The sequence below is a fragment of the Haliaeetus albicilla genome, chromosome 3 (genome assembly GCF_947461875.1).
Source record: "Haliaeetus albicilla chromosome 3, bHalAlb1.1, whole genome shotgun sequence".
NCBI classification, from domain to species: domain Eukaryota; kingdom Metazoa; phylum Chordata; class Aves; order Accipitriformes; family Accipitridae; genus Haliaeetus; species Haliaeetus albicilla.
The window spans coordinates 75751723-75769458 of record NC_091485.1 but is presented as its reverse complement, the minus strand read 5'-3'; the positions used below and the strand labels follow the sequence as shown (position 1 = coordinate 75769458).

The 17736-nt window shown below is 48.0% G+C and overlaps 1 protein-coding gene and 1 pseudogene across 2 annotated transcripts; both read left to right on the top strand.

Moving 5' to 3' along the window:
- Positions 1 to 1405: 1405 nt before the first annotated feature.
- LOC138684844 (lymphocyte antigen 6E-like) lies at positions 1406 to 8310 on the top strand (annotated as a pseudogene).
- A 2933-nt stretch (positions 8311 to 11243) lies between these two features.
- On the top strand, positions 11244 to 16778 carry LOC104319305 (lymphocyte antigen 6E). Of its 2 annotated transcripts, XR_011323868.1 has the most exons (4): positions 11244 to 12227; positions 13770 to 13889; positions 14594 to 14856; positions 16222 to 16778. XR_011323868.1 is itself a non-coding variant. In XM_009920983.2 (3 exons), the coding sequence occupies exons 1-3, from the start codon at positions 12176 to 12178 to the stop codon at positions 14749 to 14751; spliced, it is 330 nt and encodes a 109-aa protein (XP_009919285.1). In that variant the 5' UTR covers positions 11244 to 12175; the 3' UTR covers positions 14752 to 16778. The 2 variants fall into 2 exon arrangements, 1 of the variants encoding a protein (XP_009919285.1); XM_009920983.2 differs by having other exon boundaries at positions 14594 to 16778.
- Positions 16779 to 17736: the final 958 nt, after the last annotated feature.

The following is a 17736-nucleotide window of genomic DNA, read 5'->3' as shown; positions in this document are numbered from 1 at the left end:
GACTCCAGTGAGAGCTCAGCTAACGAAGCTGAAGGTCTTGTGTTTGGCTCTTGTGCTGCAACAAATGAGGGGGGGCCAGGCTGGCAGATGGGCTCTGGTGCTGTGGAAGTCAGGGCTGCAAAGGTCAGCCAGTGTCAGGTAATCAGTAATTAATGGCTATTCTTTAGGAGCTTAAATGAAGCATCTTTTTCCCAAAGGATGTTACCCTGGATTGTATTGCTCTGTGAACCAGTTCTGTGGGGCTTGACCATTTCTGTCAAAGCTCAGTGAAATCAAGATTGGAAGCCTAAGTGCACGGGAGGTATGAAGGAAAAGCAAGGTGGGGAGTTCACGTGTTTTGCCAGGTATCAAATAACCCATACTGGGGTGAGTAACACAATGTGTTTGAAATAGATAAGCTTTAAAGAGAGGCTGGTATGTCTGGGAGGCGTTCTCCTGGCTCTTGGCCATAAGCAAGAGATACAGGTTTGAGAAGTTGAGCTACTTGCTATTGATATCACAGTGGCACGAAGCAGCAGTCTGGCCTGATGCCCAGTCTGATGGGGATCTTCCACTGCTCAGGACCCTGTGGAGCAGGATCATGCCCCCATCACAGACACCTCTGAGAGCAGGATCCTTCTCCCAGCCCAGAAGTTTGGGGTTATTTGGTGACTCCAAGCAACACTGGCATGCTCAGCTGAACCCTACCTGCCTTGGCCCTTCTAGGGATGTTTTGAACTCTGCTTCTCCAATGAAGTGCCTTTTGTGTAGGCACAGAAAAGCCTGTGCTTTGATGCCTAAGATACGTGGTAGCCTAAAGTCAAGATACTAGCATTTTTGCCAGTATTTGACTAGTGAAATGCAAAGTCAAAGGTTTAGCATTTTTCCTTTGCAATTACTTTTTTTTTATTTTGAAGGAAAAAAAAAAAGTTGCAAAAAGAGAAGATCTGGTTTCAGGCAAAACCAGAAATGGTACCTTCCCCTGTAACTTCTTGGGTTACTAATGTGCTTTTTGTAAAAGCCTGTTGTTCATATTGGTTGGGAGGAGAACCTCAAGGCAAATTTACCAGGAACAAAGCTTGACAGCTCACTCTGATACTGGGCTGCTCTAGTTACGTAATGATGCCCAAAAAAACCCCAACCTTCTGGGGGCTGGAGAATTTGTCTCCCTGCCTTCAGGCTGGGGATGTCCTGCACTGTGTGATGGCACAAGGACAGGTCTAATACTGGGGCTGATAAGATAAACCTCTGGGTGGTAGGAGGTAGTGAGAAGTTCCTCTTGTCTTGCTTTGGCATCTGCTGCTCATGCCTGGCCTCTTCCTAGAAATGCTGAGGTTGGGATGGTCTCTGGAGGGCTTGAGTCCAACCTCCTGCACAAAGGAGGGCCAACCTTGGTTGCATTGCTCAGGGCCTTCTCCAGCCATATCTCAGGGTCCCTGTTTTGGCAATTAATTACTGCCCTGGCAAACTTTTTTTTCCTTATCCGATTGGAATTTCCCTTTATGCATCTTGTAACTGGCTGCTTGTCCTTTCTCTGTGTACCTGTGAGGAGAGTCTGGCTGTGGTCTCTCTGTAGCTACTCCCCCATTAAATAGCTGAAGGTAGCAACTCCATCCCCCCCCTTAGCCTGCTCCCCTCCAGCTTGCCCTGTTGCTTGGGGTCATTCAGCCCCGCATCTGGGACTTTTGCTGAACTTCATGAGCTTTACTTTTCACCAAACACCAGCCTGCTGAGCCTCAGAGGGATGTGGTAGGAGCTTGTGGTTGAAGGAGGTTAGGACCATCTCAAGCTATAGCTTGAGGGTGTACAAGCAATACCTTTCCCTGCATAAGAAGTTGTTTGAGCAGCTGGAGGCTCCAGTGGGGCTCCATCCCTGCTTGTTGCTTCTGCACCAGCATCCTGGAGAGATGGGAATATAAAGCCTGCACATTGGCACCTTTTGCAGACCCTGAAACCCTTAGACAGAGCTGCACTCATCGGAAAACTTTCCACGTCATGCTTTCTCCTGGGGATGAGTCAAGCTCTTGATGTGCGGCCAACAGATTATTGATCCATGTTGATGAAGAAAAAAAAAAGCGCATCAGCCTCCTGTTTCCCAGAGGCACTTTCCATAGTGGTGGGGTCTGGCAGTGCTGCTCCCCTGCCCATCAGGGCTCCATGGGGTGACGAAGGGGTCCTGGCAGGTGATCTGAGGAAGGGCAGTCATCAAAGCTGCTTAGCTGCTCTTTCATCTGCTTAATGATGGGGCCTTTGCTCACCTGTAGGTGGTTTGGGAGAGATGGGCTTTTGGCTGATTCATCTTAATTAGTGCAGAGAGGGAAGTGGGTGTGATAAACTCCTCGGTGAGGAGTGTTTGCTCTTGAACTGCTGCTTATGCTCTGCTCCCTGGTAAGTGCTCAGATTAAGGGGAAAACAAAGCAGCTGTAGTCTAGCAGACATGTGAGAGGTGGGAAACCCCTGTGGGGATGTGAGGAAGAGAAATGTGAAGGGTTTCCAGAGGGTTTTTTCCTCCCTTGCCTTCTTCCTTGAGGTCCGATGTTTCAAAAAACTGGGAAAAATAGAACAAAAACTTTTGTCAATAAGCAATGAGAGGAAAAGGGTAAAACAACATTTAAGTTGAGACTATCACTGCTGTGCTTCAGACCTTCTGCCCCTGAACACAACGAATGGAGGCATTTCCTTTCCAAAGCGGTTCAGCAGGAGAGAAGATCATGACTGTGGTTTGGCATAAATAAAATATGTGCTTAAGGAGCTTCTTGGATTTACACAGTTGTACCCTGTGTCTGTCAATGGTCAGCCAAGTTAGGGCTGCTGTAAAGTAAGCTCAAATTTGGACAGATATCTGTGTCTGTGTTTGTAAATGTGGCACTGCTGATGCCAAGGAGAGTGGCTGCAAAGGAAAGCAAATGATTAACCTATGAGAAATTGGATCCCTGTGGTAAAATGAAGGATGGTCTAATGAGGGGCAGAGGAAGGGCTTCCAAGGCAAGGATAAAACTCCAGGATATCAGGTTTGTGCCCTGCGAAGGAGAACTCCTGGCACTTGTTCCATGCAGCTGTGGAAGGGGGGCGGCTGCCTATCGTGGGTGTCCTGCAGCGAATGAGTAGGTGATATATAGGCTGGTTCTTCCTATGGCTTCTTTTTAGCCATAGTAGTGATATTTTTGGCTGGCTGAGCACATGTGTTATTCAAAAGAAAATGATGACTCGGGAAGAGCTCAGCTCAGCCAAGCTTGTCCCAAGTGCTGAGAATGTCTGCTCCAGCCCTTAATCCTGAGCTGCTGCAAGACGGGGCATGAGGAATTCCAATAAATTACTTAATATTCTTAATCCAAGTCTGGATTAGGCTGCAATTATAAGTGATTGCCTTGACTCAGAAGTAAGTCTTTGAATAACTGCTTTCACGGCTGCAGGAGGACTCATAAATTCCTTCTGCTGCCATGAGCCTGAGAAGACCGTGATGTGAGATCTCTGCAAACTGACGTAGCTTCCAGTGGTTCCCTGGGGTTGCCCTGTATTGCTGGAGGGATGGTGGGGCAGATAGCTGATGCCTTTCAGAAAAAATGCTGTGTTTCTAGCTTGGTGGATTGCATCCAGACTGCCCCTTCTTTTGTAATCAGGGCAGATTATTTACCTGCCAAGGTGGGACAGACAAGGAAGTCTCTAATCCCTTCCTACAGGTCACCTATACATAAATGAGCTCTTTGGTTGTTTTTTTAAAGCTGTTCTGTGTAATCTCTTCCATCTATTTCTCAAGCTATAGCTGGACTCTTCAACTCCTGAAGGCTTAGCTTGCCAAAATGGAAGAGAATGGTGTGGCAATTATTGCAACTGGTTTTAATTAGGGCTCACGTTTCCTTCTTGGTAGTCCCCCAGGCAGGAACAGTTTCTGACTTTCCATAGTTTATTCCTGGTGCTGCAAACCCTAATTCTGTTGGAGGCAAGACCTGGAGGGGTTAAATCTCCACCACCCCCTCTCCTGTGCATCCTTGGACCCAGCACTGTCCCCATTTCTGCATGCAGACGGATTCCCCACAAAACCAGGTATGGGATGACTTTGAGTGCCTGCAAAAGCAAATTCTGCTGGCTGCCTTCCCAGGAATGAGATTTGAAGGCAGTGAGGAGAGGTAAAGAACAGGACCCAGCAGGTCTAGCCACTCTTCCTAGCCCAGGCATGTGGCATAAACCTGTTATTTTATTTTATTTTACTTTTTTTTTTTGTATTGGGCTTCTCTTCCCTTGGCACCTTGTATGGGATGACTACAGCCTCACGTCTCATCCAGCTTTCTGCTTCATCCTCATGTCTTTCATGGGGGGTCACCCACCCCAGCTTTGTCCTGATGTAGTTATGTGTGCCACGTGAGCATGCAATGGGGTCTCGGCAATGCTGGCAAAGAGCCGAGCATCTTTGCAATTTGGCGTGCAGTCTGTGGGTCAGTCACAGCTCCTTTCGTGATGTCCTCCTTTGTTGCTCTTAGTTATGTTTGGTTTAGTTCCACTTCCCTAAAGCCAGCTGGGCAGGCTTTGCAGCAAGGCCCCTTTAGCAAGCAACATGCCTGGACTGTGGCTGCACAACCCTTGACTCTCTTACTGTGCAAATAAGTTGTTTTTCTTTTTCTTTTCTTTTTTATATTTTCACCTTTGAAAGACCTTCTACGTGAAGTTGTGCTGAGCTGTCCTCATAGTGCCTTCCTTTGTGCTGGAAGAAAAAAACCCGACACCACCACAAAAAAACCAAACCCAGGAGATATAATTTAGTAAATAAAACGGAGAACAACTCAATCTAGTTTTCCCCCTTTGAAAGTCTAAGACAAGATGGTTTGTTATCCCTAAGCACTTTAATTTGGTATGGCCATTGCTAGTAACAGTCTGTAAGCTTTGTACTGAGGTTGCAAGACCTCAGGATTGAGGCTTGCTAGGTTTGCTTTGACTGAGCTTGTCTTGACCTGAGGCTTTTTTTCTTAACTTGACTGAGTGGTAAGAGCAATTTTTCTAATTGACCAAGTGGCTATGGCTAATTTGTTTTGCTTTTGTGTATCTTTATATAATGCAGCTGTAAGTTTATACAGATACTAGTAACAAGCCATTATTCTGTGTAGAATGATGTATTTATGACTCTGACCCAAGGACACAGTATAGAGAAGTGTTAAGATTTCGGTTATACTAAAATATATATACACACATACATGGTGTGCTTTCTTTTTGCCATGCTCCTACCACAACCTCAAAATACCATCTTATGGGCATCTTTCTCCTGGCCTTTCTCTGGTTCTTGTGGGCTTCCCTGATCTTGGTGGTACCACGCCAAGCTTCAAGTTGTGGTAACGGAGGTGGTAGATCAGCTCTTGGGCCAAGTCACTGGAAGGAAATCTGCATAGCCACAGGGGGAACAAGCCTTCCCAGTGCTAAACCCAAGACTCTAGGCCTGACTGGGCAATGAAAGATGGGGGTACTGGTCCTCAAAGAGTGGCTCCTCCTTCCTGGCCCCAGCATGCTTATCCCCTTTTCTCTAGGAGCAATGCAGAGTGTGCAAGTCTAAGAATCCCCATTCCCCTTCTTGGGTGGCCTTCCTTCCTCCTAGGCTGATCACCACTTTCTACCCACCTTCTATCTCCTGCCTTCTTTCAAAGATGAACCACTGCTATCAGTAGCGGCTGCTTTCCTTTTAGCTTATTTTGAGATATTAAATAACGTGCTCAGACAAAGGCAGCACACAAAACTCAAAGAGCAGATGTGAGCGCTGGGGTCCTGCAAGGCTCTGCAAGTACGTGTCAGCCCCATGGTGCAAGACATGGGTTGACCTGTGTCAGCTTTTGGATCAGCCGCTTTCCCAGCTAGGACTCCACAGAGGGTTGGGACCTGCTTCCCCTGAAGACTGCGCAGGCAGAGAAGAGCAGATGGAGATGAGGGCTCTTCTGATGGCATGTCTGGCTGCTGTCTTCTGCGTGGACATTGGTGAGTTGTTCAGGGTTGCTGCAAGGCTTGGGCTGGGATGGAGAGAGATGGCATTTTTGGGGGAGAAGCCATGTCTCTAACTTCTAAGTCCAGTGGTCTTTAAGAAGTCGGTAGCTTTGAGCTAAAAGTTGAGTGCAACCTTCACTGTCCTTCTGGCTCTGTGACCATTTGCTAAACATATATGTAATGGAGTAGTTGAATATCAACATCCACAGAAATCCTCTGCTGCCCACTCACCTAGAAGGAGGGTTTTTCTACAGTGAAGTGTGTGTTTAGCAATTTGGGGTATGGGATAGTAGAAGGGGTAGAACTGCCTCAGCCAAATCCTCTATGTCTTATTCTATGTCCTGTGGCCCACGTGAGGATGGGAAGAGGTCCATTTGCGAAGGAGTTTCTTGCTTTGATCTCATGCAAATCATTTATGTTCCCCTCCTGTAGCCAACTTGCTGACGTGCTACACCTGTAGCAACTAGATTAGCAACTCCAAGTGCCTGAAGGCTTCCCCATGTGCCAAAAATGACACAGCCTGCATGACTACAGTTGTGAAGATAAGTGCTGGTGAGTCCTGCTGCCATGAACTGCCTGGCTTGTGACCTCCCAACCCTGCTGCCCAATGTTCCTGTGTGTCCCAGCCCTGCTCTCAGTGGGTCTGTGTCCTTTCCCCCACTCTGTTCCAGTGCACTCAGGTCTAAAACATTCCCTGTCCATGGGAGAACTTGAGTAGTGCTGGGTTACAGCCTAATTATTTCTTCGCTTGAATAGCGAGGCAGAGGGTAGTTGAAGGAACACTATAACCCCTATAGACTTGGGTGATTTTGCATGCTGCTTACGCAGTAAAGTCAGGATTTGCCCTTGGAAGAAAGATTCATGGATTGGTTTTATTTGACTTTTTATCCAGGCACTCAGCAACAGAAGTTGATCAGCAAAACCTGCATTTCAAACTGTGTTAAGTTTCAAGACTTTTACGAATGCTGCAGTCAGGACAACTGCGATCACAACAGTTATTCCCACAATCTCTCTTCCCATCCCACAATCTCTGGGATGAGTCTTCCCATACAGGTGCTGGGAGCTGCAGTTCTGGTCAGTGTTACCAGGCCTCTTCTCTGGACTGGACTGGGATGAGGTCCCTATTGAATAACACCTGCAAGCTTCTTAACCCATCCTGGTCCCCCAGAACCTGCAGTTGTTTTCCCCATCTGTCTCCAGAACGTCTTCTGAACATCTGATGTTCAGGCATGGAAAGGCCAGTCTGAAGCTAGCTTGAGCTTGCTAGAGAAGCGAACCCTCAGTTATTCTTTTATAGCTTCTCACGCACCAGGACTCTGCAGCCACCACTAAAATAAATAAATAAACATCTTGGAAATTTCTACTGCGAGCTGACTCACAGCAGGGCTGGGTTTTGCAAGCAGCATGGTCGGGTTGTTCGTGCAATTACAGAGAGCGCTAAACAACTGGAGGTGAGTAGGAGGAGGATACAATCCCCGTCAGCACAGCCCCAGATCAGAGTGTGTCATTTATTATTTCAGCCAGGCAGAAATTTCTGAAGGTTTATAGAGAAAGGTCTGGAAAATAATGAGTTTGCATCTCCAATGGTGGTGTTCTAGTATGCTGCCAGCACTCTGGTCCTGACAAGGTCTGGGACAGCATGGGGAAGGCATATTAGCAAATTAAACACCCTGTGTCAGTTCCTGGCTCTGGGGTCAGCTGGTGACCATCTGTATAGCTGAGCTCTCTTCCTCCAAAATAAGGTGGCTGAATGCAAAATACCAATTGGAAAGTAGATCTGGAATTGTCAGGGATGGTCCTAACTGGTCAGGCCAAAAACGTACTGAGGAGCATGCTAACAATTAAACTGTGTGGACAGCTGTGGGACAGCCCTTAAAACTGTGCCTGGTCTTTCTGTGTATTATTGGTATAGACATAGCTGTCTCCGTGACAGCTCTTCTGTAGTGTGGTTCCTGCCCCAGGGCAGCTGGAAGGGTGGTGACCTTCTCTGGAGCTTGTGACACCTGGGCATCACTGTTGCATAACCTTATTAATGACCCCAAGTACAGGTACAATCCTATATGTAACTTAATCCAGACCCAGCTGGGATTTGGGCAATACAGGAGTCTCAGAGATGCCATAAAATCAGGTGATGTTAGTAAACAGGGATTTGGCATGCCCCTGGGGCACATTTCCCTGTCCTGCTTGAAGGAGAGGGAGCCAAAGGGCAGATTCCCAGAAGGATTTCGACACCTTGATGTAAGCTGGCCCTAGGCTGCCCATGCTGTGTTCTTGAACCTGAGTATCTCTGCCCCATGATGGGAATCCAAGGGTGAGTTACCCGGCCACCTTCAAAGCACCCAGGAATGGGGAATGCATGGGAAGTGCGGTAGAAGCCGCCACAGGGTCCGAGTCCTTCAGCAATTTGGTGTGCAAAGGGTTTAAACCCATGTTAGTTTGCAGTAAACCTGTGGGTGGGATTAAAGGACAGGGGGGATGTGTCATGACAACCCACATTGCTGTCCTGATTTTGAGAAGGTCACAAACAGGAAGGATACAAAGAATGAGCCTTGCAGGACCAAGCACAAGTAAATCCCTGGGAAGGAGGAGAAAGATGGAAAGAGCCAGAAGGAAAAATCACTATTCAGCCACTATCATTGGACTCAAGGATGGGAAGAACTGGACCTTGCCCTCACCCAGGGGGTCCTCAACACACACAGCTGCCTCTTCTCCTCCTAAGGCAATGTGTGCTTCAAACTGTTGTCTTCTCTGCCAAAAACAAGTGGTACCGTATTGACCTGGCCCCTTCCTCCCCCACAACCCCATCCAGAATGAAGGATGGGCAACATGACATGGTTAGATTCTGCAATTGTTTCAACGGGTTTTATTTAGGCCTGGAAAATCCCTAGTGGTGCAATCATACCTGGTGAGGAGAACCAAATCGGTCCTGCAGCCCCTGGGAGCCCCTGCTGTACCAGCAACTGGGTGGGAAATGGCAATACGTACAGCTTGGGATAGATGGAAATATTTGGGAACCTTCTGAGATACCACCTAAGAAGTGATGAGGCAGACATCGTTCCCTGACCACAGGGAAGCTGAATAGTTAAAAACTTCAGGGCAAATAAAAGGAAGACATCCCATGAGACCAAGATGTGATGTTCCTGTCCCTCCTCGTCAGTGTGGTTCCACATGTGGACACTTGTCCCAAGGCCTTTTGTGGGAAGAGCCCAGTATGAGGCTCCCAGAAGCTGAGTAGATCCCTGGCTGACTTCTGTTAACTGACTGCTGATCTCTCTTCTCCATCCAGGAAGGCTCAAAGGCCAGACCATTGCAGAGGGCAGCCAAATAAAGCTGTGTTTACTAGTCAGCTCTAACACAATTGTGTAGTGCGGTGTGGCACAGCCAAGAGTAAAATCAGGGACGGAGCTCTTATCTTGAAGGATGTGATTCACATGCCTGCAAGGGTCTGATCTCCAAGGCTGAACCTAAGCAAGGGAAATAAACAGTTCCTGGGAGCATTCCCTGCTTTGTACTGCCATCATCCACAACATTTAATTAATCCTTTTAATTGCTAGTACATTCCCTGGCAAGGTTTTAACATGCACCAATCACCATAGTCCCATGCAATGTCTAGAAAAAAAACAGAAGAGAGAGTGCAAGGGAAGAACTATTCACAAGAAGCCCTGTTGATGTCCACCTCTTGACCTTGGCACTGGACATGGTCCTGGACACGTTTAATTTACTGCTACAGCTGTAGCCTCATTTCTGCTCTGTGATGCTGCATACTGGGACACCTTTTTTGCAGCTCTCTGCCCTGACCCAGCCAAGCACTGCCTTCCATGCTGCAGTCATGCTGCTTCCATGTGTTGGCCACCCAGGGTGACACCACCATCCTCAGTGTCCCATGTGCCTCTGAGGAAATGCCAGCCATGGCAGTCCCACACCTCACCCATATGCCTCGGACATCCCTGAGGTCAGGATGGTAACTTCCCAACTATCTGGCTCAATGGGCCACTGGCAGCCCTCAAAATGCCAAGTGGCCCATTGTGCACCCTTGTCCATCATCACACTTGTCAGTCAAACTACTCCTGCCAGCGGACCGGTGGTGGACCACTTCCCGTGGCCTTGCAGATCATCTTCCTGCTGTCAGTGAGGAGCAGATTTGAATCCCTGGACCAGGTGACTTTGCTCTGTGTCAGAGAGAAGTTCATGCCATCAGTCCTTGGAAGCGAGGGAATAAACTGAGTCAGCCACATTTCTTTGTTTAAAAAAAAAAAAAAATCAAGAATGCACTTTGTTAATCATACTGAAAAGTAACACAATTATTTTTCCCTTCTTCCTCAAAAAAACCCAGTCAAATCTGGTTAAAGCGAACTGCTTTATCAGGGCAGACCTTTGCTAGGGTGCTCCTGCTGCTGCAGGGCACTGAACCGTGGCTTCCCAAGCCGATTTCCAGACTCCCCCAAAGAGTCATCCCTGCAAGAAGACAACACGCAGTGAATCACGTTGGGCAATCCTTATTCCCTGGAATAGGTCTGGCTCTTCAGTTGCTGCCTCGTGACATCTGGGAGGACTGACACGTCTTCTCCGGCATCCACAGTGGCATGCAGTCTCTAAATCTGGCAGAACTTCATCTGTTGGGCAAGTGCTGTGGTTTATCCTCTCCACGCCCAGAAGGCGTATGTCCATTGGCGAGGAAGGGTTAGTGCTCACGGGTTTATCAGGGCTGACTTCACCATCCTGTTGATCTTGCTTTATGTCAGCTGTATTAGCAGCCCCACTGGTTTAACACCGGTGTCAGAAACCCCCAAAATATCTGCAAATCAACCAAAAAAATCTCACCCCAATAATCCCCCCTCCTTTTTTTTTCTTGAAAAGGAAGACGCTATGGGTTTTGGTGTTGCTTTGAACTTCCTCTGGCCGTGCCTTCACTGTGATGAGCAATGATCAGTCCCATCAGATGCTCTAAATTTCTTTGATGAGTATGACCCCTGCTTCAGGGACGCTTGCTCGTCTGACTGATCTCCTACCCAGAAACTAATGTTGGCCCCCAATCATTTTAGCCCTCCCCTTGTCCATCTAAACCCTTTCTTCCACATGTTTTCTGAGCTTCTGCCTCTTCTCCTTCTGCATCTCCATCTTCTAAAGCCCAGGCTGTGTTGCGACAGCTGGGTCTCTGTTCTCTTTCCTGCAAACTGAGTCTTGCAGGGTGGAGAAGGAAGGGTGAGCAGATTGCCCAAGCAGCTTTATTCCAAGGGGGTTGTTCCTGCTTGGTCCTCTCTGCTCTTTGGTGGCCAGGGGTGTGTGTGTGGTGACCCACAGAGATGTCTGCTGATATCCGGCACCAAACTCTTTCCTTAGAAGCAGAAGTGGGACAGGCAGTCAAATGGAGGCCCCAGAAGGGCTGAAATTGTCAGCTCCAGCTCCGCCCAAATGTAAGCCTGCAGAGAAATCGTAAAGGCTGAGAACATTATATCTGACTGGTATCTAGCAGGACTTTGAATTGGATGCTCCATGTGGAAGGGGGACAAAGATATTTTTACTGTTTGCTCAGATGTAGCAAAAGAAAGCTGTTGCAAAGCTGGAAAAAACCCTCCAGCGTCCTGGCCTCTGCATTTGGACTCCAAAGCCATTGCTCTCTTGCGGCAGCTGTTCTCAAAATCAAGATGCAGAGCATTTAGGACTTTGTAGGTAATCAGCAGCTTTTACAGGAAACAGGAACTTATAAGACCTTTCCTGCTTATATTGCCATGAATACACAGCTAGATCTACCCTGACGGTAGATATTGGGAGTTCTCCAGGTCTAACCCTGGAAACACACTTGGCAATAATCCACCCAGATGAAGCCATTAATTGACGCCACTTACTACAATTTTGCTTTGAGTAGCTGCCTTCACTGAACTATCTGGCCACAGATGTGATGATCAGATTGGAGCTAAACAGTACAAAAACCCCACTCAGACATCACTAGCACTGTTAGCCTGACCATAGATAAATTAAAGTATTAAAAGCAATAAATGGAATGAATTGCCTTGGTGCTTTCTCTCGTCTCTGGACCCATCAGACGAGCCTGAAGGCAATGCTGAGGTGAGAAAACAACCCACATGCATTCCTAGCCTCTCAAATAATCCATGATCCCTGCCCACTCTTTCAAAATCGTTGTTTTAATCATCACTCAGGCCAAACGCAGGGAAGATATATATCCTGTCCCCAGGTGAGGATGCTTTTCCTGGGCTGCGGAGACGACTGAGAGAAGATGAAGGCCTCCCTCCTTGCCCTGCTGGCTTTGATCCTATGCGCAGATCAAGGTGAGGTATCATGGTTCGCTACTAGACAAAGAATAGTTGCATGTTTTAAAGTCAGGGAGGCCTCGTAGCCAGGGGAAAAAATCATGGGAGAGGGTGCCTTAGCTCTTGCAATGGTGCAGCTGAAGGGCACGGTGCTCCTCTTTGGGTTTCTTACCTGTAGTCTCAGCCTCCATGTGTGAAAGGTTTATTTTCTGCAGGGAAATTTCCCTATAGACACATGTACTACTGGATTTTTATGAAAGCAAGATGGAAAACAGGAAGCCGTTGCCACTGTTCTGCCTTTTTTAAGAGACTTTGCAGTGAGTTTGGCTGTTGAGATGATGCAAGACTGTGGTTATTTCTAAATCTTGATACAGAAGTGCTTCAGCCTGTGATAGCGCCAATACATCAGCAAGTCCATGCACATGGTTCCTACTGCAGTCAGCGATGACGTTTCTAACAGCATCAGGGGACAGGGCCAGATCTACAATATCTGGCTTTGTGCTGCTGCCTGCTGAATGCCCCTGATTTCTGCCCATCTCAGAGACCTGACAGGCTTGCCGATTTCAGAGATTCTGGGGCAAAGTTGGGGAATTAGGGAGAAGTTGGGTCGTGGACTAAATGGGTTGAGCAGCCTTATGCTGGGATAACGTGTGGAGTCATATATTTGCATATTACTTGCATTATAGATTATGTATTTTATTTCCCAGAGAGACTGCAAACGAAATCAGAGCCCTGTTAAACTATATGATCTTACAGCCTCTATAGACAAGACAGTTAAGCAACCAGAGAGAATAAATGTTATCCTCATTTTGTAAAGAGGGATAGGGTTTGCCAGTGCTTGGAAATTTGCCACATTGTCTGGTGCAGAAAAATAATTTCTTGGAATAGTTATTTCTGTCTCATTGTGGCCTAAGAATACCTTTCTGCTATTTAGCTTTGTTCACTTACCAGAATAGCAATTCTGACAAATTTCCAAGCGTTAACAAGGCCTGGGGGACAGAGATTGTCTTCAGTGCCAAAACAAAGACTGCCCTAATCTGCATTAGATAGCCTAGGCAGTAAAAATGAAGTGCTAGACTGCACGTGTCTTAGGGATGAATTCACACAGCAAAGGGTTAAAAGCCCTTCTCACTTTTTTTTTTTTTTTTTAACCCAGGTAATGGCTATATGTTTGAGGGCATTGAAGTTCCACCCAAAGACACGGGTGTGGGAGGCTGACTTTTTAAGGCAATAGAGGTCCCAATTAACCCTATTCAACTGCCAATGCTTACTGCCCAGTTCCGCTATAGTCTACGTTATAGTGTCTCCAGCAACCAGAAAAGGTGACCCCGACCCGTGGGACACCCCTGTAAACTCTTACAAAGGACCCTGTCCTTCCCAGCTCCCTGCACCACATCAAACCCAGTGCCCTTGGCCCATCATGCTATTATTTTCAGTGCAGGGCAGGAAGGGCAGACTTGCACCATCGGTGCAAGTCAATGGAAAGAAGGTAGTAGGTTTTGCTGCCAGGGCTGGTGGAATTTTGTTTCCATCTTCCATATCCCGTGTCTCCTCCTGCAGTAAATGCCCTCTATTGCTACACCTGTGACTGGGAACGAAGCAACTGGAGCTGTCTGAAAGCCAAGAAGTGCTCGGACAAGGATGAGTACTGTGTGACCAACGTTGCTTCTGTAGGAATTGGTATGTGCTGGCTGCGTATCCTCTGATGGGGACTCAGGAATGGGATGTGGGATTTTGACTGGATTTGTTATGGTTGCCCTTTGTTGATGGATAGGCTGGGGAGTCATGGGGAAGCGTATATAGGAGGTGGAACCTGGCAGTGCTGAAGTTTGCACGATATGAAATCCTCCTGCCCATCACATGCTGAGATTGTCCTCTTTAGCCTTTGTTTTATGCCTGCATGGAAAGGCAGGGGACACTGAGAGAAGAGGAAGGACAAAGAGAGGATCCTTCAGAGGAAGAATAAATAAATTTGAAACGTGATTAGACAAGGAGATGAAAAGAAGCAGGTATCCAGGGTGGATGAGAAGGTCTAGAGAGATATAGAGGGGAATAAAATTATTTCCTTCAAGCACAGAAGCCTGGAAACGTGCTTTCAATCCAGGCATGAACATTGTCTCACAGATGCCATCGTACACCTAAAAAAGCCTTGACACGAGGGTCCATACTGGGAGGTGCCAGATGCCCAGCAGGGATATTGAATGTCTTGTGGTCCCAGAAATTATTGGGCTGTGATGGGATGAGGGTGGGTCTCATTGGCTATGCTGGTCCTTGGGGTTGTGGGGGATGGTGGGACTCATTAACGCATCTCCCTCCTGTACAAGATCGAGGAGCGCTCAACAAACTTTCCTTGCTAATACTGCTCTCTCCCTTCTTTGGGCAAGGCTTTTTGTCTTTGTGGAAGAGGATCACCAAGAAGTGCTCCGAGACCTGTCCACATCACAACTTCAGCCTGGGCCTGGCTTCCTACACCTCATATTGCTGCCAAACCTTCTTGTGCAACCTGAGTGCATGCCCGGGACCCAGGCTAGCTCGGCAGTGAGATGGCAGGGAGTCCCATGCCAGTGTCCTTCTTCACCTGCTCAGCGGTGGTGGGAGAAAGGGGCTTCTGAAGGCCTGAAAAGCATGGTCAGATTCCCTCAGGAGGGTATGGACATCGAACACGCTGCAGAATAGATAAAGTATTATGGTCACCACCTCCTGCCCTGTGTTGCCTCCCAACCTGTAGCTTCTCACTTGCTTCTCGTACCTGAGCTCTGTTGCCCCAGCAGCTTGATGGAGAAGCAGCCGTGCTATGTCCTGCAGCCTGGGGGAAAGAGATGCTGCTCTTGCATGTCCTGCAAATCTCTAGAGGGATTTCTCCTGCTATCTTACCTTATCTCGGGTGCAGCTGGGACCCACACCGTGGCAGCTTCCAAATTCAAGGAGGGACGTGGGCAAAAATAACAACCCCTCTGCACCAAGTCAGGAGGAAAACTATGCAAACTCACAGGGTTGCTTGCTGGGGAAGGGAAAAAGGCGGTCCTGTGTATAAAAGCCTGAGCTTGCGATGGGTGCTAACCGCATCTCTCCTCCCTTACGTCCCTCACTCCCTCTGTCCAGCCTCTCGCTCCCATCTAGGGACAATGACATCCCCCTGTGCTGCATTAACAGTCAGACGCACCAGCCACATATCTCTTCCTTTTGGCTTTGCCTGCGGTGCCACGTTTTTATCAAAAGGATGCTTATCTGCACAGCCTGCACAGCTGTGCACATCTGCGCACATCTGCATCTCTGCAGTCTTTGTCCCCACCTCCACTCCCACCAGCTGCCCTTGGTCATCCCCTTCTTCGCGTTGCCTTGCTTGCTTGTGGCTATTGTTTGAGCCAAGCGACTTTACCCAGGGCTAGCACTGCCCAGGACCTACCACTTGGCATTGTGTCTTCCAGCAAGCCGTTCATTTACCCGTCCCCCCGACATCCCCCAAAGCAACGGCAAGGTAATGAAAAGTATTTGCAGCATTTGGGTCGAGCTGCTGAGGAACAGTGGAGGGGTTTATAAGAGAAGAATAGAGATTTCAGAGAGGCCAAATATTTCATGTAGATGTTTCCAGGGGCTGCAGAGAAATGAGGGTAAAAGGAAGCTGAAAAAAATGAACAGTGATGAGAGCTCAGAGATTTTTCATTGCCAGAAGTGCTGCTGAATGCCTCTCCCTCCTCCCAAGCAGCACTTTTTGGAGGAGTTTTCCTCCGGCAAAAGCATGGAAATGCTTAAACTTGGGTCAGCCTGGGCTCCCAAATCTGCAAAACATTGCTCAGCCAAGGGATGACGCTGTGCTTCGAACCCAGCCCCAGTAAACAAGAGGGACAAAAGGGGCTTTGAGCCATGGCGAGCGCGTCTGCCTTGGGCTAGTGCCCATGGCTGCTCTGAATGAATGCCTTCTTCTGAAGTGCTGCATAACAGGAGTCTTCAGAGATGTGTGCTCTCTTTTATTAATTGACTTCTACTTTCTTTTACCCCCTCCTTCTCACAGTTACACCATGCTGCGAGGGCAGATCTCCGCGCCGAAGGAGCCGTGCTGGGTGATGCACCTCCCTTTACCTCTTCATTAGACCGTGATCTCTTTCATGCCCTATTTAGGAATTTGCATTTTTCACCCTGAAGCAATCCAAGTCCCCTCCTGTCCCTCAGCCGGAATGCTTAAAAGCCCTAATTTACCCCTCACACAATATTTTCTCATAAAAAAGGGACTTGTGTGATTTTTCTTCTGTGTGCAGGAATTATTCAGCTCTCTGAAAGCACTGAGGAATCCCAGTTGGACAGACTCTAATAATTAATATTTCATTGTGTTGGATTTACACGTCCTGCAGTAGCAGAGACAGAGTCCCCCACAGCCTGCAGGAAAACACAGTTGGGTATTTTTTTGCCATTTTAAAGCAAAACTGACTGGTTTTTTTTTGCTTGGTTTGGTCTGCCTTTGCTGCAGAAAAGCATTCTCGGATCCCATGGCTAATATAAGGGGAAATAAATCATCCTGGGCATAGTTGAAGAGCAAAGGGTTATTTTCCCTTGCCCAAAGGGCACTGCAGCTCAAGGACATTGAAATCTGCCCTTGTCCCATGGTGCAGAGCTACCCTTGAGGCAATTGCTCCTCCCCAATACATCCAAGATGCGCAGGGAGGAAGAAGACGTGGATGTGATTCCTAACCACTAATTTTGACCAGGAATTAGGGCCAATCGGGACCACAGAGAGATGGCAGTCATTCACACACGGATGAGGCTGTCCAGAAAATTACCCCGAGCCTGTGTCATTGTGCAAGGCAGCATTCTCCCCTTGGGTTTGAAAAGTGCTTGGAGGACCCTAAACAGAAAGGGATTGTGCACTGGGTGGAAAGGAACTAGTTGTTATCATCACTATAGACTGCACTGAGCTTCTCTGACCCCATTCAAAGACATGGTGATGATGGGAGAGGTGGGAGAGAGGTGAAGGAGCCCTTCTGCTCTCCCCAGCATAATGCAGAGCTCAGGTGCAACACCTGAGTGGTTCAGGGCATCCCTCAGGGCCAAAGAGACAGCTCAGCTGGAGATGGTCCACGGTGTGGGAGAAAGATGCTACGGGGATGTGGCACGGCGTTATTGCAGGCATTTGGGGAGGGGATACCCAACCAGCCAGATGTCAGGAGAGAGGGGAGAGAGGGCTGTTGTCCCCCAAAGGGGCTAACAGACCCCAGCTCAAGGCATGGAGATAGATTAATGGGGAAAGAAGTGCCCAAGCGTGGCACTTAGAAGAGGCAACACAAAGCACAGGGTCCTTTCAGTGGTTGGAGCTGGCAGGCAGACACAGCATGGGGATGAAGCAACAAACAATTACAAATGGCATAATAAATGCCTGGTTGCAGATAATAACTAGCAGTTTAAATACCTAAGGGACTCATCGGATGGACGTCATGGGGGAGTTGTGACGTGGCTGCTTTGGGTCCAGGCTGTAGGACAGTTGGCCTCACTGTGTGTGGTTGCCACCCTTCCCTTCTGCTATCAGAGGTACTAG